Raw genomic sequence first — 22,463 nt, 5'->3', positions numbered from 1 at the left:
GTTGCCAAATATTCGAAATATCGTGCAAACAGGGCTGGAGAAAATGTTATCAGCTCACACATGGCTTAGTTAAGTTACTTCAGCTCGCTGCAATTTACTAACAAGCAGCGTATGGTAGAACTTTTGTTCATTAGACCCTGTTTAGTTTCAAAAAAAAGTTTGCATAGTCATATCAAATCTCCGAACACATGCATGGATCATTAAATACAGTTGAAAAAATAATTAATTACATAGTCTAACTAATTCATACGAGATGAATCTAATAACACTAATTAATTTATAATTAGACATTAATTATAAAATAACAACAAAATATACTACAATATCAAAACTCAAACTTTTTCACTATCCAAACACAGCCAGTATAACTAGTATAACGAGCGAGGTCCAATGGCAATGGGCCCACACTTGCCTTTTCTCCTCTTGTAGCGAGACGTACAAGCAACCAAACAGACCTCCATAAACAGGGAAACTTCAAAAAAAAAATGTACAGGGAAAACATGTGCGCGCACCTGCCAAACAGTGCTTGAAGCAGCAAAAGTCTTAAGTGGTCTAGCACGGTGAATGCAAATGCAGTTCGATATGCACGAATCTTGTGCGGTACATGCGCTCGTGGATGATCTGATCACGCTGACACTTTGTGTTGTTCGGGCCAATTAATCGGAGTAAACATGCTCCACAGTACTGCAGAGTGACTATCATGGGTAGCTGCCGCGTGTAGCACTGCACACCCTTTGAAAAAATGCTCAATTAAGTTCCTTGTGATGAAACTACTGCATCTGGTTTAGTCTCCAACTTAGCACGTATGCGCATGTTTAAAACTGGTTATTTTCTTTTCAGTGCGAGGTGAAAGCCAGTCACGTGGTATGAAATGTTGGAAGTGCTCATGTGACCTTTTGCCATGTCAAAATAAATCAGTTCTGCACAAGCTCACTTTCTTTATTGCTCCTCGGAACAAACGCCATCACTTGAATTTTCCCGCAACAGATCGTGTACAAGCAACCGACCACACACCGTCAGAACCACGCCCGGAAGAACATTTCCAAGAGAGCCGTCATGCTGACTCCCACCCGTGAGATGAGATGATCACACTAAGGAACAGCTGTTTGGAGCGCATGTTTACGCTGCGCCCTGCAGCAGCTCCTGCACTGCCTCACCAAGGCTGGGCTCGCTCCTGATGCTCTCGATCCACCTTGCGCTGATCCGCACCCTCTCGAGGCTCTGCTTCAGCGCTCTCAGGAACGACGGCTTGATGCGGCAGGCAAAGAACTCGGACACCTCAGCAGCTTTCTCTTCAGATGTGAACTGACCATGCACAGCAGATGTTAACAAAACGGGTAACGTTACTAACTGTATGATACAGTGGGAAGAATAGCAAAGACAAATGTTCTCCAGTTTATACCGGTGAAACAATGGAGTTGATGAAGTCAGATATGAGCGAGCTCGATCTCCACGTCTTCAACACATGATCCCAGTTTGTCTGTAATTGGGCACATCCCGGCATGTTTTCAATTATAGTGGCTAAAAAATAATAAGACTTTGGGAAAAAACTTCTATGGTGCCATCTAGTGCAACAAGTATTGCGTTGCCAGATGCCAGATGAACAAAACTGCAACAATTTCAGCTAAATGGGTTTTCATTTTTGTAGCAGACACTATTGCAGTCGATTTCTAATAGGCACTGTCTCTTTAATTCATTAATGCATGAATTAGCACTGAACTTTGATACATGCATCACACAATCTATGATATGCCACACCAATTTCTCAAGAAATATGTGTGTATCTTATCAGATATTATCATAAAAACATGGTTTACAAGTTCTACAACTCACCTTCAGCCAGGTCCATGCAACTTCACGTCCTTCTAAGCTAATGCCACCAAGGATATAGTATGAATCTTGGTTCCGTACCTAATAAGCAAGCAACAGATTAGATTCGGGTTATATAGATAAAGTTGTGCCACTCTCCTGTGTATTTGCAAAATAAAATTCAGTAGTGCATACCATGCCTTTTTTTTAAAAAAAACAACTGGACCAACGGTCCAACTATAAAAAAGCTGGAAGTCAAAGAAAATAACTGGAACCGGCACTGGCCTAGTTAGGCCTGACAAAAAGTTGCTACAACTGGGTTCATTAATCTGATGCTAATAACATACTGCAGTGCATCGGAAAACAAAGCATTACTTCAGTCTGGTTCAATTAATCCACTGGTTTTGTAAAAAAGCTACTTCAACCGGTAGCTACCTTGAATCATTTTACAAGATATTGATATGGTAAATAGAAATGGTTTAGAGGTCAACCTCATCAGTAAACATAAAGTTCAATGCCTCCAAAACAATATCCTTATCTGGTGATGAAGACAGGGAACCTGGAAAACAAAGAGAGAACATTTTCAGGATAGCCCATATCATAAATAAAAATCTATGTTGCTGTACAAGCTATAAAGTCAAAGAAATGTATGCAAACCTAAGACACGTGATTTCTCCTGTGGTTCAGCTGTTTCTCTGTAGATTTTGAGGAGAGCATCATAACCGGATCTGTTTGAGGTACTAACAGTCCGCATCACAGCAAGGTATGCAGCCTGAAAAATGTAAAATATGAGACATCAGAGGATTCTGCAAAGGTATGTAAAGGAAAAACAGTAAAGCCTGTGACCTTTCTAGTATCTGGTGGAAGAAGGGAAGTTTTGCGGTCTTCAAAGAAGATATGGAAACGCCGAACTCCTTCATTTATAGTTTCATTGTGTCCGAGTCTGACTAGGGCAATCAAGAGCAGTGATCTAAGCATGACATCAAGATGGCTCTCGCCATCCTTGGGGTCCCAGCCTAATTTTCTGAAATGTTAGGTATATGAAGCCTTTTAGTACTGTCACAACAAGGGAGCAGAAATAATGTTTGTATTAACAGAAACTAATTAACACAATGCTAGTATTCTGTTCACATCCACATGGATAAATATGAGTAGGACACTCTTAAATAAAGATGGTGGAACAAGTAAAATATGAAATTGTTGGCATACATGGCAGCTGGCAGAAGAAGGTTGATCAAAAGCTGTTTGATATCATTGTTCAAGTCAGGAGTGGCGTCAACTGATATTTTCGAAATGCTTAAGCATACCTGGAAACAGAGACAATACATGTATCTAACTCGATTGGAGATACAAGGTTTAAGAATAATCCATCCACTGGAGGTGCAAGATTTACTTACAGAGGTTACATGTGAAAGTACAGTGTAATCAGACTCATCATGATAAGCATTCAGCAGTCGCAGCAATGATGTCAGAGTTTGCTTGCGAGCAACAGAAAGGGCATATGAATCTTCCACAATACCTGCAAGAATAATGTGTCACCTTGTCGGAAAAAAGTAATTTTGAAAAAGTACATAACCGCGCTAAAATTTTTCTTATCTTTACCAATCTTATCCATTAATGAGAGCTTCTTGGCTTTGATTGCATTAACAAGTCCAGCTGCAAGTTCATCATCATACTTCACTCTATAGAATCCAGTTTGATCGATGTTCAATTTGATCCAAATGTTTTTGTCCCCATCAGAACTTTGAGAGGCAGTGAATTCTTTAATATGCATCTTATCAGTTTTTTCTTTCAATAAGAACTTCTTCTGTGCATCATACGAGCCACAGCAAAATGTTATAGGAACAATCCACGTGCCAGTACCAGAGGATCCATCAGACAGAAACTGTGCCTGTCAGGGGAAAAGATAATTTAGCAACAGCCTTCCAGTATAATGTAAATATCAAGGTGGACAAGCAGATGTGTTTAGCTATCTGATGTCATAAAGATTGGCTTCCTTCTGAGACATTACATCACAGCCAAGATGCCAAGATAACAAAAATGTTGCAAGGTCAAATGACTGAAAATACTGATGTGCCTTAATGGCTTCACGGTGTGCTCTACATACTTACGATTGAAAAATAAGAGAAAGGGAAGCAAACACGTAGAGTAGCTACATCATACTCTCGAATATGCAGGAGAGCTGCATATCATTGCATTGAAAAGAGGAAAAAAGGCCAAAATAGCCAAGTTACACACACCACTACGCACCCAAGACACCCAAGTTACATCATACAAATATTATCAACTCAGCCTAGCTTGGTTGAACTGTAGATGTACACCAAGACACGAGATCGATAATAAGGCTAACAAGTGTGCATATTTATTCTTATTATAAAAACTGCCTAGTTCCTCTTAGCTAGATCCAGTTTTTTTATCATAATACAGTTGTTTGAAGCCAATATTATTCTGAATTTCATCTCAGGGTAGCTTGAATGCTCTCTCCTTAAGAAACCAATGTTCTTAAGGCGTTAAGGCGAGGCACGGCGAGCGACCCCGTCGGCATGGCGAGGCGACGCCTAGGCGGACGCCTAGGCGAGCAAGGCGACGCCTTATAGCAGCAGGATGTAGGGAGAAAAAGAAAAAAGAGAAGGAAGGAGAAGGGAGAAAAAGAAAAAGAATAAGAGAAAGGAGACAACTTGGCCCAGCCCACTAAAAGCCCAAGCACCACCCCACATTCCCACCAGGCCTGACCTAGCTCCCCTCTCCCGAACACTCTCAAACTTGCCCACCCTTCGCTCGCGAGTCCCTGCCGGCGGCGGCGGCTGCCTTCCGCTCCTCTCCCTCCTCGCCCTCGCCCTCTCCCTCCTTCTCCCTCCCTCACCGGAGCTAGCAGGAAGCTTCCCCCTCCTCTCCCTCTCCCTTCTCCCTCCCTCAAGTTCTCCAGGTGAGCCGCTGCCTGCTGGATCCGCGCCAGCCGCCAGAGCCAGCAGGGAAGCCTTCCCTTCCTCTCCCTTCTCCCTCCCTTCCTCACGCTCTCCAGATGGCTGCTGTCCGTCGGATCGACGCCAGAGCTAGCAGGAAGCTGTTTCTCCTCTTCCTCCCCCTTCTCCCTCCCTCCCTCTCTCACTTTGCTGCTGTTATGGTAAGGCGACCATGGACACCTCATCCCGGTCGCTCCTTCCCCTTACTCTTCCTCTCTTCTGGCTGGGCGTCGGCGACGCCTTGGCCTCCCTGAGCGCCTTGACGCCTAGGCGACGCCTAGGCGACGCCTAGGCGACGCCTTAAGAACCATGTAAGAAACTATTTGATGGCCCAAAACTTACTACCAAGAAAACAGAGGTCCCAAAAACAAAAGGACACCAACAACTAAGGCACAACAAACAAAGTAGAAAAATAAAACTATGAGACTATATCCATAACATGTACTGAGCTCTCCATGTATATTACTGAAGACACATGTGAAAGTGAAAGATCTGTCAACAAACCTGTTCAAGTTCCAAATCATGTCCATTAAGTTTTGCATAAATGACAGGATATCCTTGTTGCTTAGTCCATGTAGTCATCAAATCTTTAACGGGCTCCCCAGATTCCTCCTCAAGAACAGCCCACAAGTCTTCAGTCTTAGCATTTGAGTAGGCATACTTCTTTATATATGAAGCCAAAGCTTTCTGAAACAGTAAACATTTGCAAAAAAAAAGTAGGTACTAGTGCCAGCAGAATAAAATTAGAAACAAAGATTTGTAATGATGCACAACACAGAATAGATAGTGACAAGTAGACTTATAGCTAACAGATAAATAAATAGAAGGAAATATATAATAGAGGACGATCCAATGTTGAAACTGAAAGAGAGAGTAGGAGAGAATAATGCTTGTATTTCTCCAAACCCTAGAAGGGTGGGTATATATGGATCCTATACATGGGTCTCTAGATGGGCCTCTATACATGGGCTCAATATACTCCAACACCCCCCGCAGTCTGAACTACCGGCGCAGCGGTGTTCAAGACCGGACAACAAGAAAGCTAACACCCCCCTGCAGTCTGAACAACCGACGCAGCGGTGTTCAAGACTGGACAAGATGAGAGTACAAGTAGAGCACAAAAGGGCTAACACCCCCCCGCAGCCACAACTAGCCACCGGCAACGTTGAGGCTGGGTCGAAACTCCGAGAAGGTCGACGAGGGCAGCCCCTTGGTGAAGATGTCAGCAAACTGGGAGGTAGTCGGGACATGGAGTACCCGAACATCGCCGATGGCGACTCTGTCGCGCACGAAGTGTAGGTCGATCTCCACGTGCTTCGTCCGCTGATGCTGGACGGGGTTGGTGGAGAGATACACGGCGCTAACGTTGTCGCAGTAGACGAGCGTGCTCTTGGCGAGTGGACTGTGGAGCTCCGCCAAGAGCTGTCGTAGCCAGGACGCCTCCGCCACGCCGTTAGCGACAGCCTGGTACTCCGCCTCGGCACTGGAGCGGGAGACAACCGGCTGCCGCTTGGACGACCAGGAGACCAGGTTCCCGTCCAGGAAGACGGCGTAGCCGGAGGTGGAGCGACGAGTGTCCGGGCAGCCAGCCCAGTCAGCGTCGGTGTAGACCACCAGCTCAGCAGAGGACGAGCGGTGAAGTACCAGGCCGAGGCCCACAGTGCCACGGACGTACCGGAGGAGACACTTCAGCGCAGCAAGGTGTGACTCCCGGGGATCATGCATATGGAGACAGACCTGCTGAACAGTGTAGGTGAGATCCGGCCTGGTGAAGGTGAGGTTCTGCAAAGCGCCGGCCAGACTCCGGTAGGCAGTAGGATCATCCACCGGATCACCCAGATCAGCAGACAGCTTCGCCTGAGTGTCGACTGGAGTGGAGCAGGGCTTGCAATCAGTCATCGCAGCCCGCTCCAGAATATCGAGGGCGTACTGCCGCTGGTGAAGGAGAAGACTAGACGGGCGAGGCTCAACAGTGACGCCCAAGAAGTGGTGGAGCTGACCGAGATCCTTCATAGCGAACTCCTGCTGCAGAGAGGAGATGGCACTCTGAAGCAACTGCTGACTGGAAGCTGTGAGCACAATGTCGTTGACATATAGCAGCAAATAGGCAGTCTCATCCCCACGGCGGTAGATGAAGAGAGACGTGTCAGACTTGGCCTCGGTGAACCCCAGTGTCATCAAGAACGTGGCGAACCGAGATTACCAAGCCCGAGGAGCCTGCTTCAGTCCATAGAGAGACTTGTTGAGCCGACAGACCATATCCGGACGACTCGAGTCCATAAATCCCGCAGGCTGAGAGCAGTAGACAGTCTCTGACAAGGTGCCATGAAGAAACGCATTCTTCACGTCCAGCTGGTGCACAGGCCAAGAGCGCGAGATCGCAAGTGAGAGGACTGTGCGCACCGTAGCGGGCTTCACGACCGGGCTGAAGGTCTCATCATAGTCCACACCAGGCCGCTGAGTGAACCCCCGAAGAACCCAGCGAGCCTTGTAGCGCTACAGTGTGCCATCAGCCCGACGCTTATGCGTCCAGATCCACTTGCCAGTCACCACATTGCAACCAGACGGACGCAGCACGAGGTCCCACGTGAGGATCCGCCAAGGCGTCGCGGATAGAGGAGGGTACCGGAGAGACCCGTGGCTCTCCCTCGGTGACGGAGAGAGTCGCGGCCTGAGACGTCATCCGCCGAGTCACCATGGGATGGATATGCCGAGGATCCCGATGGATGACTGGCGGGTAGTACACCTGCGGCTCGGCTCGAGAGTGAGCCGGAGGAGGCGGCGGCTCCGGCGTCGGCGTCGCAGGAGCCTCCGGAGCAGGAGGCGGCGCCAGTGTCGGCGCCGAATGACGACGGTATACCTGCACCGGCTCAGCGTACCGCTGCGGTGTCGGGTTCGGCGCCAAGCGACGCCGGTACACCTGCACCGGCTGAGCGTACCGCGCAGGTGCAGGTGAAGGCGCCGGGGCCGCGCGTGGCGCTGCGGGAGACACCGGTCCTGCGCGCGGCACGACCGATGTCCGGGGACCGCGCGTGGCGCGATCGCGGGCACCGGGGCCGCGCTCGGCGCAGCAGGGATCACCGGAAACGGTGCCGGCATGCCGGGAAAACCTACAGGAAAAGGACAGACAGGCAACGGTGGCTGAACCACCGGGTCAGTCGGAAACAGAGACTCCAGCTCGGGGTCAGGAGATGGTGTAGAGGAGGTAGAGTAGGGAAAATCCGACTCGTCAAAGATAATGTGTCGGGAGATCAGAACGCGGCGAGAGGTTAGGTCAAAGCATCGGTACCCTTTGTGATCAGGGGAGTACTCGAGGAACACACAACGAGTCGAGCGGGGCGCCAGTTTGTGAGAAGCGGTGGCGGAGGTGTTAGGGTAACACGCGCACCCGAAGACCCGAAAGTGGTCGTAGCGAGGAGGGGTACCGAAGAGAGCGTGGTGTGGAGTGGGAGCAGGAGAAGCTGTGGACGGAAGGCGGTTGAGCAGGTAGGTGGCGGTGTTGAGGCTCTCAGCCCAGAAGCGCGGGGGCAAAAGCCTGGATCAGAAGGGTGCGCACGACGTCGTTCGTCGTGCGAATCATCCGCTCAGCCTTGCCGTTCTGAGGAGAGGTATACGGACAAGACATACGCAGCTGAACACCCCGAGAGAGGAAGAAAGAACGGGAGGTGGAGTTGTCGAACTCCCGCCCGTTGTCACACTGGACGGCCTTAACGGTGAGGCCGAACTGAGTGGACACCCAGGCAAAGAAGTGGAGGAGGGTGGGGAAGGTCTCAGACTTAGCGCGCAAAGGAACGTCCAAGAGTAGTGCGAGAAGTCGTCGACCACCACCAGATAGTACTTATAACCAGAAAGGCTAAGTACAGGAGAGGTCCACAGGTCACAGTGAATAAGGTCAAATGCATGCGTCGCATGCGAAGAAGAAAAAGGGAGCCGAACATGACGACCGAGCTGGCATGCATGGTAGAGGGGCTCAGCAAGAGCCCTAGTACCAGGGACATCGGTACTACGACTGAGCTGAGCGAGAACGTCGCGGCCAGGGTGACCCAGACGATGGTGCCAGGTGGTGGAAGACGGCGTCGCGGCAAAAGCGGCAGACCAAGACGACCAGGGCGAAGAAGAAGACGAGAGTGGTGCAGCGGAAGAAGGAAGGCGAAGGGTGTAAAGGGGTCCCGTGCTGTCACACTGGGGTAGCGGACGCCAGGAGGCCGAATCCTTTACTGTGAGGCCGGAAGAATCAAACTCGATGGAACAAGAATTGTCAGCTGTAAACTGACGAATGGAAAGAAGGTTATGAATCATCTGATGAGCAACTAGGACATTGGGAATACGAAAAGAGCCAAGAGCAGAACCCACGGCGGTGACAGGAAGGCAAGAACCGTCACCAACCATGATGGAAGAAGGACAAGAGGGGTGTGGGGGTCGGACAGAAGAAAGGATACCGGCATATGGGGTGGTGTGGAAGGAGGCACCCGAGTCGGCGATCCACTCGGTGCTGATCGGCTGCGTCCGCCCCGTGGCGCTGAAGGACGGCGCCAGTGCGGCCTGGTCCCACCCCCAGGCCAGGTCGGCTGCTGGCTGGGTGCAGCGGGCGGGGTCCAGAACGGCGCGAACAGGGGAGCAGCAGCGGTGAGCATGGCCGCCGGCTGGGGCTGAAGACGAGGCCCCCCCCTTTCACGGCGGACGCGACGGCCTTGGCTTGCGCGTCGCGCGCGACAGGCGCGACGGCCGATGCGGCGTGCGCTGCAGCGAAGGAGGCGGCGGCCTGCGTGGCGTGCGCGACGGCGGCTACAAAGGCGGCAGCGGCGGCCAGGTCTGCGGGCGCGACGGCGGGAGCCTGCGCGGCGCGGCCCGCGCCCTGGAGCGGAGGCGGCGCCTGGGCGGCGGCCTGGAATAGAGGCGTGCCCTGGAGCAGAGGAGGTGCGGCCACCGCGCCCTGGAACAGAGGAGCGGCAGCAGAGGCCGTGGATCCAGCGCCAGGGGGCAGCGCGTGGCCAGCGGAGGCACACGCGCCCTGGGGCCACGCCACGCCGTGAGCAGGGGCGGCGGCGGTGGCCCAGGGTGCGGCAGCGGGAGCCCAAGGGGAGGAGGCCCACGGGGAAGGAGGCCCTGCGTTGGCGGCAGATCGGGTCGGGCAAGGCCACATGCCCGCGGCCGGAGCAGACGGGGCCATGGCGCCCGCAGGGGCAGCAACGACGGGATGGTGCCACGCGCGCGGTGCGTCTCGCACGGGATGGGCATCAGGGGCTTCGGCATCAGCGCCCGCGCCCTGCCCGCCCTGGACAGCTGCTGCGCCAGCCCCTGCACCGCCATGGACAGCGGCAAGGGCGGCGGCGGTAGTTCCCGCCCAGGGGCCAGGTCGGGCGGCGGCCAGGGCCCTCCCGGCGGCGGATCCCGCGCCCAGGGTGGTGTCCGCGGCCCCTGCTGCGGCGTCCGCGGCGGCCAGGGCGGCGGTGGATCGGGCCACGGCCCCTGCTGCAGCGGCGCTTGGCGCAGGAGAGGAGGGGGCAAGCCTGGGAGAGGAGGGGGCGATGCCCAGGACGGGAGACGGCGCCCACCCCGCGCGTGCCAGCAGGGGCTGCGGCGGCAGGGGGCTGGACGGGCGGAAGCAGAGGCCAGGGAACAGAGGAGCTCCCCGCGCCAGATCCCGGCCAGATGAGGGCCGCGCCAGAGGCAGGGGTAGCGGCGGCGGCAGGAGCAGAGGGAAGAGAAGGGAAGGAGGAGAGGGGAGGAGGCTCCGGCGGCCGGCAGCCGGCCATGGCGGCGGCGGCGGCGCCGGTGGAAGCTAGAGGAGGAAGAGAAGGCTATCTGATACCATGAAAGAGAGAGTAGGAGAGAATAATGCTTGTATTCCTCCAAACCCTAGAAGGGTGGGTATATATGGATCCTATACATGGGCCTCTAGATGGGCCTCTATACATGGGCTCAAATTACTCCAACAGAAACTAGCAAAGATACAAGAATAGGATTGAACTAGCACAGCTATTGGCCAGCAGGTACACCAGGAAGAATTTTAACATGTTCGCTATTAGCATCAGAGTAAATAATTATGATTCTCTTTAGAAATTTGGTTTTCAGATTTGCTAGGATACCATTACTTACGATGCACAACACAGAATAGATGGTGATAAGTAGCCCTGTAGCTAACAGGTTAATAAATAAAAGGAAATATATACCAAAGAATAAGATCTGATGTTGGAACTAGCAAAGATACAAGACTAGGATACAACTCATTGGAGAAAGAAAGAAAGAAAGCAAACCTGAAAACGCTCTGCACCAAGGTAACTCTGCAGCATACGAATAACAGAAGCTCCCTTGTCATAGCTTATGGAATCAAAAATTGCATCAATTTCGCTGGCATGGTTTATTTCAACCTGAACAAACAAGAAAACAATTGATTTAAGTAAATACAAGTCACCAACAACTCAGACAAATGACAATAAGGAATGTTAATGCTGTGAAGTCAGAAACAATAAGGAATGATCGACAATATATATTATATAGGAACATTGATCAATTCCTCCAAAATAACAATTAATACGCATCTCGCGTCGGAGGTGGCCGCTCTTCCAGGACTGGGGGGCACCAAATCCAGCAGGCAGAAACAAATCCAAAATGGTAAATGGGACAGAAGGTCATTTGGGAAGAAGATAGCACAGTATCAGTGTTTTAAAGGCCTCGCCTAGGCGTCCAGGCGGACCCATCTCACCTTGGGTCGCCTTGCCACCTTTAAAACACTGCACAGAGTATTGTGGTGGTACTACCAGAGATGGCAACAGCATCACTAAAGAAGACGGCAGTAGTGGACAGATGAGAAAAGTAAGAAAATATGTGGGGTTTAGTCTCAGATGTTACCTAGATCCGGACAAACTATTCCATTGCTATTAGGCAGTGCACAGGAGTCATGTCTGTTGGGCCAACTTTAGTTGATTAGTTCTACATATGCTATAGAGCCCAAGTTACACGTGTATAGTGCGTTTAAAACAATGTTCAAGAAAATGCTAGGCACTAGGCAGGCGCTAGCCTATTGACTAGCGCCTAGGAAGGTTAAACATAGATTAAACGTAGGTTAAAATGTAGACGTTAGGCCTCCGTTTAGCGTTTAATATCGATTAAAAGATGTTTGATAACGTTTTTTTTAAACTTGGTTTAAAATGGATTGGTCAAACAAAAAATATTCTAAATGCCAGAACTTTATTGAATCTTAAAATTATCAAAGGGCAGTAATGATTCTCGCTGGATGTCATCATAAGTGCTTCTGATCAATCTACTATGTAACATTAAATGTATCTTGTCTGTATTTCCATATCTCCAGCACAAATATCATGAAGCAAATGTTGTAGAACTAGCAAAATATTCTTATACAAAATAATAGTATATAGAAAGATATCATTTTCGTCAACTGGAAATGGGCCTATAAAGAAGAATACCTCGATAGGATGAGACTCCGCAAGTGCATCCAGTCTAAGGCCAGAGGTCGTCTCATCAAGGAATTGCGTCCAGTTATTCCACTCAGGAAACAAGGAATCTACTGCTAAATAGCTTACCTGTTGAAACATACCACAATACTAATAAGGAATTTAAGGTCACAAAGTAGTGGGATGTAATATTATAATTGCTCAAGAATGGTGCAGAATTTATTACCCAGGAAGCAAAACCCTCATTTAGCCACAAGTGAGTCCACCATTCCATGGTCACAAGATTGCCGAACCATTGGTGAGCCAACTCATGTGCAACAGTTATTGCTACCTAACAAAGAAAATATTAAGGGCACAAAAAAAAGATACTATGTGCAACAGCCAATAAAATAAATGAATTTGATCCAAATGTATCCCCAACCTGTTGTTTGTTGGATGCTGATGATAGTAGCTCATCATACAGCAAAGCTGTTTCACGGTAAGTGACTAGCCCATAGTTCTCCATGGCCCCAGCAGCAAAATCCGGAATAGCAATCATATCCAACTTAGGTAGCGGATAAGGAGTGGCAAAATAACTAGGAAGAAAATTTCCATTAGTGATTCTGATCCCAGTACCCATCCATTTACAATTAGAATTACAGAAAAATCCTTCTGCCTATTTGGTTGCAAAACTTAGAAATATAAATTTGAAGCTTACTCTTTATATAGATCCAGTGACTTCACACCAACATCTAGGGCAAACTTTCCTTGATTAGTCTTGCCAACTTGAGTATACACGCGAACTTTGGTCCCTAAATAAATAGCAAGTAGGGAAAGAACAACATTAAGACAGCAATTTGAAAGAAATTTTCAAAAAAAAAAAGGATAATGAAAACTAATCTTCTACCCTCTGATGTTGAGCTCTCTATGTAATCAAATAAGCCAACAACTATAGCCACAAGATAAGTTGACATAAGTGGAGATTCCTCATAAAAAACAGTCTTTATAGGTCCACTGACTGTCTCCTTAGCCACTGGCATGTTGGACAATGCTACCAGGTCAGATGGAACTTCTAGTGTTAGCTTGAACTTAGCCTGAAAAACACATATGCAAAAACAATTACTAATTAATTTTACATAGCAAATCATATATATTAAAAACTCTAAAAAGAAGTAGCATTGGAGGGTGTTTTGACCTGTATGAAGGCTCAACTGAACTCACTTGTTTATTGTCACATTTGGGAATATATCAAAAACATTTTTTCATGAAATATAAATAGCATGTTAATCACCTTAAATGCAGGCTCATCCCAACATGGAAAGCACCGCCGCGCATCAGCAGCTTCAAACTGTGTAACTGCCATGTTTCTTGACTCCCCATTGCACACATATTTGCTAAAAAATGCAACCAGAAAGAAATAAAAGGAGGGGCCAATTTATAAAGAAAAATAGTAAGATCATGTGCATTTGGCATTACAGTATTCTCCGAGCACCGGATATATCAATAATTATACAGCGTAGTCTAGTGAACGCATCAACCCCCTAAAGGAACGATCAAATAAATCTACGGCCACACAAAAAATCTCCCCCCGCTGAGGGACTCACCAAGGTGTGCACCCAACATTTTGTACCCACAATCTCAACTCTGTAAAAATCAACGGCTCAGAATACTACTAACCGGATTCAACCACGATCCAACGGCCCACGTTTTAAGGATCATGCGCTTCAACGCATTGCGTTGCGTTGCGTTGCGTTGAAGCTTCGGCCCTCCTCCCCGCAACGCTTCCCCTCTCCCGCGCAGCCCGCGGCGCGCGTTCGAAACCCGGCGGCCTCTCCCAGACTCCCACTCTCCTTTTTCACTCTCCTTTTTCCTAAAAAAAAACGGCGTTCTTCTTCACCTGAAAATCGACTGCGACCTCCCTCGTGCCTCCCGCGAACCGGGAAACCCGCCCTGCCCCGGCGCCGTTGCAGTAGGAGTGCCCCGCGACCCGCCGCGGCGCCGCCGTAAATCGAGCCGGGAGCAGAGCAGCGGCCGCCACCGCCATCAATCGCGTCGGGTGCGGCCCCCGGGCGCACCAGCCGTCATCCGCGCCGCGGACTCCGGCCGCCGCCGCCATCATCCGCCGTGGCCGCGAGGGGCGTGGGGTCCTACTGCCGCCGCCCTCATCCGCCCTCGCCCGCGCCGCCTGTCCCCGCGCGCTCCAACCAGCACCGCTCGCTCGCGCCGCCTGCCACCGCGGGCTCAGGCCTTCACCGCTCTCTCGCTCAGCCCCGAAACCTAGGTCGTCTTCTCCACCTCCATTTTGGGTCGCCAGAGGCCGCCGGGGTCCGGATCCACCCTCTCCCTCGTCAGATCTACGCCTCCCTTGGCCGAATGTGCCCCGACGCAGCGTTCCTCCGTCTGGGCGACATGGAGCCGCCCTCCCCTTTCCGGCAGCGCTGGTGCGGCCTCCTGTATGGCGTTGGTCGGCCACGCGGCAGGCCGCCTCGGGAAGATGGAGGCATCCCCGGCCCTCCGTGTCGTGCAGGCCCTTAGCAGCCGCTCATCAACCTTTGGCCTCCGCCGTCGATGCGCCGTGCGCCGCCACCGGCCTTCCCCTTTGTGCCCGGCCATCTCACCAAGTCACCATCAATTCTTGCACGGGAACCTCCATCTTCATCTCCACTGCCTCTCCAATCTTCGTAGTGGTATGCACTGGAGAACCTAACTTTGATTTGTTTTTTCTTAGATTAATATTCCTATTGCAATCCGTATGGATGAATCAGTGTGAGGTATTGGAGCAGATAGGAAAAGGAGCATTTGGTTCTGCACTGTTGCTGGGGCACAAGGTGGAGAAGAAGTGAGCCTGGCTTGCTCTTTTTTTCGTATATGGGCTAAGCTGTTTTTGTTCAGTATTTTACCGTGCAAAGTCTATCTTGCAAGACAAACGGGCCGAACTCGCAGGTCTGCTCATCAGGAGGTTAGATTCTTCTACTTAATCCATGCTACCTTTTGATCATTTGGTTCATAGGTAGGATTTCAAGGAATGGTATGTCGTCTTGGTACAGAATAATTATTTGTTGCTGGATAAATTACTTTGTTCATGCCTTCATCATGATGATGTCATGTTCATTTTGGCAAGCCATGAACTGATCTGATATGAGTTTTGTGGAAATGTTCTTGCAGATACAGCTTATTGCGACAGTCAGGAATCCATTTATCGTGGAGTACAAAGATTCAAGAGTGGAAAAGGTAGGCCGACGGTCAAAACAATAAACCTAGCCACCATAAATGTTCTTTGCATCTGTCATGCTTGGTGCTTTACTTCCAGAATGCCATTATCATATTAAAAGTAGTGACCAAAAAAATGGGGCATGCTTATGCATTTTTTCAGTTTCAGCAATAAACCTAGCCACCATAAATAAATTTCTGCAAGACCATTGTTGGTTCATTTTCTTCGACTATGTAGTTCTTGTTGTTTGTTGCTTGTATGTTTTTCTCCTTCCATGTGAACAAGGCTGGCGTGTTAGCATGTTAACATTGTGTGGTACTCCCAGTACCACTGGGCTCATGCGTCTCCATAAATCATTGCTGGACAGCTGGAGCAGTGGAGCTTGCTTTGCCAAGGTATCCTGGCTCTTGGGAATTGTTTCCCCTTCGATGTTAATCATATCAAATTCTTACTTCTGAATGGCTTCTAGAATCATGACATGTATATTGCAGAATCGTTATTAGAATATTCCAAAGGGGGACTTTTGCTATTGCAGGCTCAATTCCTATCAATAGTTCAATACACTATAGTCAACACAATAAATAGAGTGATCTGGAGAATGACACTAGCTTACGTTGTTATTTAATTAGGCTTTTGCAAATGCTATTGCATGTATTTATCCAAGCCACGCATGGGCACTTGGACTATGTTAACTCCATTGAGTAGAAGGACAAGATCAACGATATAACATGACTCTAAAACTTGACCAAGTTTTTAAATGCACAGGATTCTGGAAGCTGTATCAGGGAGTCTCTATTGGTGGAGGGATTGGAAGCATCTCAGACATTTTAGATGCATCACAAATGATCATTGAAAAAAATGTCTGTATCCTTACTCCTGCATTTATCTTTTCTGGTTACAAATTTTATTTTAGTCTGTATCCTTACTCCTGCATTTATCTTTTCATTGAAAATTTTATTTGTCTTTGAAAATATTAGCCTGTATACTTTGGTGACTGGAAAATGGCTTGAATTTTTCAGTAACGCAATCAGGAGCAACTGTTAACTGTGAGGATTGTAGGAAGCCATAGAGAATCCACTTTTGTGTTCAGAAATAAACAGGTCTCATAAAAAATTAGATTAGAGGATCTCTCATGTGCAGTGGAGCTAACTTACAATTAGATTAAAAATTTAATTCGCTGCTATTAATCAACCCCCTAAAGGAACGATTTCAGTAACGCCTGAGTGTTATTCTGGTGATTTGCTCACTGACACTTTCTCTCTGATGTTTATATTTGGTTTTCTTAGGTACTACTACCTTTTCCTAAAACATTATTGTTTTGTAGTTTATATTTGAATTTTCTAATGCATGCTTGAACAGTTTGAAAAGCAAAGTACACCAGAGGTTCTCAGCTATGTCTCATACATATATATGGCTAATGGATCTTCCTGTACAAAATCTCAGAAACATCTCTTGGCTTTTAACTTATGAACTAGGATTTTGAGTGCCGTAATTTTGCAGGTTAACCAGGTAAAAGATAAGGATGCTAGCTGGAAGAGGAACACAATGCACACTTGTAGAAGAAAGCTCTCCTGATTGATCGATGCTAGGTATTTGTTCCCCCTTCTGTTCTTGCTATTTATTGTCTTTGCTAAGCTGCTTGACCTTTTTCGATCAAAGCTTGCCGAGAAGTGAGTAGATCTTGCTGTTTGACCTTTTTCTATTTGATTTTGTGAGGTGCATAATTGTGAATGTGAAACTAGCTGCCATAATACTGTTAGGAAGCTGTCTTTGCTAATGGATGGGTTCCAAATAACTATATTGTTAGGATTTGATCTAAGCTGTTAGGGATCGGTAATTCTTTGCTAATTGATCTAAGCTGTTAGGGATCTCCATGCCTGTTTGGACAGCCTCCTAGATTTTGTTTACCCCTGATATTGTTTACAAGTATTTTCAGTTAGAATCTAAAGTAATCCTATTCAGTTCTTAGCCCTTCAAGCTTCAGGTTATTTGTAGCTTCTAAGATATTAATTTGTGTGCCTGCCATTTTCTTATAGTTGTTTTCAGATAGCTTCTTGATCTCCACTTGTGCAAAATGCAAGAACCCAGATGCAGCAATCATGGTTGGTTATTTTCTGTGTACCTGAATGCTAACTGAGTTTATTTCATTATGGTACCTTATACTTGGACTGCCTATCTTGCCTCCACGCTAGGAACCCAGTCCTAATTCTGTGTACCTGAATGCTAACTGAGTATATTTGGACTGCCATCTTTTGGTCACAAACTCTTGAGATTATGTAGAACTATTTGGAAAGGGTGGTGACTCAGGATTCACATTCCATATATAAGTAGCCAGAGGTAAACACACATTTGTTGGCAAATGGTCTATTCTTTTTATGTTTCCCCATCTTATGAGAAAACTAGATGCAGACAACTGGCAAGAGCTCATCCAAAGCATTAAATCTGACAATTAGTCATAATCTATGTCAAGTTAATTATGTTTTCCCCTATTTATATTGTCAGTTTAACTTGCTTATAAAGTCCTGTCTTAACTTTTTTTTAAAACTTTTGAGCAGACGCAATATACTCAAAAGTTAAGAGGGGCAAAGATAATTAGTCATTGCTGCATTTCTTTGCTTACTCGTGGCGTTACCACGAGCGCACTTGCTTATAAATTCTATTTTTTTGTTTCTGCATATTTCTTCCATGCATGTGATGTTAGTTCCAGTTAATTTATCAACATATCCCATTGACATCGAAATTAAAACACATTCAATTTGTGGAATTGTATAGATGGATTTGCAAGAGAATAGATTCAAGCTATTTGCTCGGGTTCCTGGTCTTATCATAGCTCTGTATGCATTCTTTCTGAGTAGAATTATGTGATGCTGCACTTAAATATGTTTATTTTTTTAACCCGTAGCGTTAGCACGGGCCAACTTACTAGTTAACAGCAAAGTGGTCGAGCAACCAGGGGAAGTGCCACCAGCCCCGGTTCGAACCCAGGTTGCTACATGTTGCATGTTCACCTCACTGAGTAAAATGATGACAGTGAAGGCAGTTTCAGCGTGCTTCCTGTCCTGGCTGCCCCAGACCACTCCAGCATGCTTTCTAGCTGCTCCAGGCCACTCTAGTGTCAGTGAGCCCCTCTTTAAGAGCTATGTCAGGGGGGACATCTTTCCCGCTGATCAAGTTTTTTTTATATAAATGCTTCTTAGAGGTTAAAATAAGCCATGGATAAAGGTTCTGTAGATAATTGTGTTCTCTCTACTAACGTAAGAATCATAAATCTTGGTGGCACGATTAACACACATAAATAACTTATTACATATATCAGAGAAATTTGCACTGTTGACATGCAAAAGAAACGGCTTCGCAGTTTTGACACTCTAAACGTTGGCTTCCATAAAATGACTCTACAAACGTAAGGTCGCTTGACTCTCGTGACATTTGTACCTTTCTAATATATTTGTCGTTCTTTTTCATCAATTTGGCATGTGAAATGATAGTTATGCTCTTGCCCTATCTCCCTTCCTCCCAGCATAGCATTGTTCTTGCGTCCAGGCTGCCTAAATGGAACTAAGAAAAGACAAGTTTTCTATTCATTTTTATTAGTTTTATATTCATTTTTATTATCATGGTTTTTAGGTCGTCGCCTAGGCGTCGCCTAGTCGTCCAAGCGGAAATCAAACCTGGGCGTCCCGAGCGCCAAGCCCCCAAGGCATATGGCGTCTGGAGTCGTCGCCTAGGCGGACAAGGCGAGCGCCGCGCGGCGATTTGCCGAGACGCGCGGGAAAAAAACGAGGGGGCGCGCAGGAGAGGCGCGCGCGGGAAGGGAGCAATTGCGCGCGCGGGGGCTCTACACGCCTCAAGTTCCCGCCGCAGCGTCTCTGCCGAGGGCGCGATTCAGAAACAGAGGGGGAAGGGGAAAGAGAGAGGATGCAAGCCTCCGGCACCTAGAATCCTCGGCGGCGGCGCTCTGCTCCAACAATCTAGCCGTGCCCACTCTCCAATCCCATGGTTCTTGCCCCTTTTCCTCCAATCGATCTGCAATTCCGCATCTTCTTCCTCTCCTCCAACTAATCTGGGCGGACTGAGCTCCTGGTTCTCCTCGGATGTGCCCACCTCTGCCTCCCTGTCGGCACCCCTTCTTGGAGAAGCACCACGGGGACACAGGTGCTCTGCTCTGCATCACGGGTAAGGAAGAGATCTAGAAGGGGTGCCCACCTCTGCGTCCCTGCCGGCACCCCTTCTTGGAGCGGCTAGTGCATCTGCTCTGCTGGAGCTGGTGCTCTGCTCTGCTGTAGGGGTTGTTCTTTTTTTCTTGGCTTTTGTGGTGTGTTCATTTGTGCCTGATGCATGTGCGTGTGGCCTTGTGCTGCTGCTGCTGCCTAGCTGCCTTTTGCTTGGCTTTTGTGCATTGCCTTTTGTTTATTTGGGGCTGCTGGAGGGAGGATCAGTGGTATATGTGCCCCACAACTGGAAGCAAAAAGGTATGTATTTGTGCATGTTTGTGCTGCCTCAATGCTTGATGAGGGTACGTGTATGGCATCCTCTGTTTTCAAGGCGTCACCTAGGCATCGCCTAGGCGACAAGGCGGTGGCGGCTCGCCTTGCTTAAGGTCTCGCCTTAGCCCGCCTAGGCGTCGCCTAGGCAATAAGGCGGTGGTGGATCGCCTCACCTCGCCTTACCGCTTTAAAAACATAGATGGCATCGCCTCGCCGCGCGCCTTATTCACCTAGGCGTCTGGAAGGGGTTGGGTCGCCGCACCTCGCCTTACCGCCTTAAAAACCATGTTTATTATGTCAAGTTTGGTTTGTCACATACTAATGCGTGGGTATTTTTACATTTTACAGACTTCTGCGGAAGCCAAGAGAGAACGTTACCAAAACACGCCCAACTGAACCTTCCACACCACAAAGGTCCACTATAGCTACAGATGTAATTTTCCATAACAGTCCGGGAGCGATGACAAGAAGGTGAGCACAATTATTGAAATTGACATCTCAACACATCATTTACTAACCTATGAAGGGAGTCTGTCACGTATGGGTTTAGGGTAGGATGGTCATTTTGGATGGTCTAAACAGGAATAAGAAAAGAAAAGGAATGAAAACAGGTTAGGATGTTAGAAAATCAAGCAACCACATATTTTGAGTCATTTTATCAAAGCTAACGTTTGGAGTGTCAAAACTATGAAGCTGTTTCTTTCGCATGTCAACAACGCCGATTTCTCCATATATCAGCATCGTAATCACTCAGTCAGCCATGCTATGGAAAGAGACAAATTAATTTAGGAAAGTTATGTAGTCGGTTAGTATTAGGTAAGGTCAGAGAGTCATATACCATTTATTTCCTAGTGTCCAAGTTAGCAAGATAACACCACTTACATAAAGGTGGCGTAGTCCATGTTAGAATTAAATCAAGCAAGAACTCAGGATAGCCAATTTTGCCCAGATGTGTAGATCAGAGACTCTTCTTAGTGGGAGAAGCATGATGATTAGAGGGTGATTTGCCCTTGGCATTGATCAGAGCATCTTGTTTACAGGAAAAGCTGGGATTAGGCAGCAATCTGCCCCATCTTACCCCCTGTCCGAGGAGTGCAAAGAGGAGGTGACCCACATTTAGCGAGCATGACAGTAGATATACGCTGGAAAGAAGTGCTGGAGATCCAGTAGACTGTGGATCCGGGTCAACAATACTTGCAGCAATTATTGACAGTGGAATGTAACCAGAGAGGAGGGAAACAAGTATCCCTGGCTGCGTACCCCAGCCAGCAATCTAGGCGGAGCATAGGTCCTAGAGAGCTGGTGACTACCAGATGGTGCAGGTGACGTAAATACGTAATGGGCAGGGTTATCATGATCAGCATCCTGGCTAAATCCTGGTGACCATTTTGTGGGTAATAAAGACCATTTTCAGGTAAACAAATAACAGGTGGTAGTCCGTAGTCAGTAGAATCATGATTGAACTGCCACATCATGATGGTGATCCTACAGATTCCAAGATACAGGTCTCCCAAGGCTCTGTAACTACCATCCACACAATACGTGTAGCAACAAGAACCCGTCCAGTCCAAATGCATTTTCTCTGTACACAATTGGCGTGCTGGTGAAAAACCTGTATTGATTGGCCCAGACACGAGTTTTTTTCGCAGCTAAAACTAAAAACCTACATAGCCGACTACCAACAATTGGGGTCCATCTCGACCTCGCATGCATAACGAACTAGTAAAAAGCAGCGTACCTCCTGTAGAATCCCCTCATCTGATCGTTGAGAGTCCCGGTGAAGTCCATGGCGAGCACGCCCTCGCCGATGGGCAGCTCCCGGTCGAATCCGATGACCAGGATCTCATCCTCCTCGAACTGCGTCACATCTGTCGGCGCCAGGTCCTGCAACAGCCCAAACCGTCCCCAAATTATCGCAGCAAGACGAGACCCGATCGATCGGCCTAGCGCATAAGCTGACGAGATGGGAACCCGGAGCTCGCTCGGGCCTGTACTTGCCTGGAATCGGATGGAGGCGCGGCCGACGTCGAGCTCGGCGGCGTTGAGGACGAGGAAGCGGGTGGGCGCTGACACCGCGACGGCGACGGCCGCGGCGCCGGAGAAGGTGCAGGCGGCGAGGTCGGGGCGTAGGCGGAGGTCGTAGCGGAGCGGGGCGGCGAAGCGCGGGAGGCGCGCCTGGCCGCGGAACTGCGCCGGCGAGTCCGCCATTCCCGGCGGCGGCGAGGGTTCGTCGGGGGGGTTTTGTCGGCGGCGGCGGGGCGAACAAGGGAAGAGCGGAGCAGTGGTGTGGTGGGGTGCGGGGACCACGGTGTCAGTTTTGTCGAGCAAACGCGGCGAGTTGGGTTGCTTCCGGGCCAGGCTTAGAATTTTCTGCGGGCCGTGCTGGGCTTGACTAGGGCCCAGGCATACGGCCGCCGACAGCTGGGCCCGTTGGCTACTCACGCGCCATTTTGGATCTTTCAGTATGAAGATTTTAATACAATTTCAAATTCATGGAGCGCGCGATCAAGGTTTTTGAGCAAGGAATGCTCTGGATTTATTATTGCCTACGCCCGGTGGTTTGTCAAAATCGACTCCGATCAATCAATTGATCAAATGT

General features: G+C 48.5%; 1 protein-coding gene across 1 annotated transcript; it reads right to left on the bottom strand.

Annotated features, from left to right (window-relative positions):
- Positions 1-872: 872 nt before the first annotated feature.
- Positions 873-22,150, bottom strand: LOC120712257 (aminopeptidase M1-B). The gene is made up of 19 exons (XM_039998015.1): positions 21,863-22,150; positions 21,603-21,748; positions 13,458-13,560; positions 13,074-13,260; positions 12,885-12,978; positions 12,609-12,762; positions 12,414-12,518; positions 12,200-12,316; positions 11,030-11,143; positions 5,277-5,459; positions 3,412-3,700; positions 3,207-3,328; positions 3,019-3,116; positions 2,656-2,833; positions 2,467-2,581; positions 2,301-2,368; positions 1,834-1,911; positions 1,403-1,480; positions 873-1,305 (listed from the first exon to the last, which is right to left on the bottom strand). Exons 1-19 carry the CDS (start codon positions 22,070-22,072, stop codon positions 1,120-1,122), a joined length of 2,625 nt encoding a protein of 874 aa, XP_039853949.1. The 5' UTR covers positions 22,073-22,150; the 3' UTR covers positions 873-1,119.
- Between the last annotated feature and the right edge of the window lie 313 nt (positions 22,151-22,463).

The sequence above is a fragment of the Panicum virgatum genome, chromosome 6K, assembly GCF_016808335.1.
Source record: "Panicum virgatum strain AP13 chromosome 6K, P.virgatum_v5, whole genome shotgun sequence".
NCBI classification, from domain to species: domain Eukaryota; kingdom Viridiplantae; phylum Streptophyta; class Magnoliopsida; order Poales; family Poaceae; genus Panicum; species Panicum virgatum.
Note: the sequence above shows the minus strand (reverse complement) of the source record. Positions and strands in the feature narration are given on the sequence as shown.

Bases quoted from the DNA above. Each gene is read 5' to 3' on its own strand.
- LOC120712257 (XM_039998015.1), bottom strand. From the start codon at position 22,072: ATGGCGGACTCGCCGGCGCAGTTCCGCGGCCAGGCGCGCCTCCCGCGC. The intron at 12,519-12,608 runs GTTGGGGATACA...TTTCTTTGTTAG, and splicing joins CAGCATCCAACAAACAACAG to GTAGCAATAACTGTTGCACA. The intron at 2,369-2,466 runs GTTTGCATACAT...TTTGTTTTCCAG, and splicing joins GGAGAAATCACGTGTCTTAG to GTTCCCTGTCTTCATCACCA.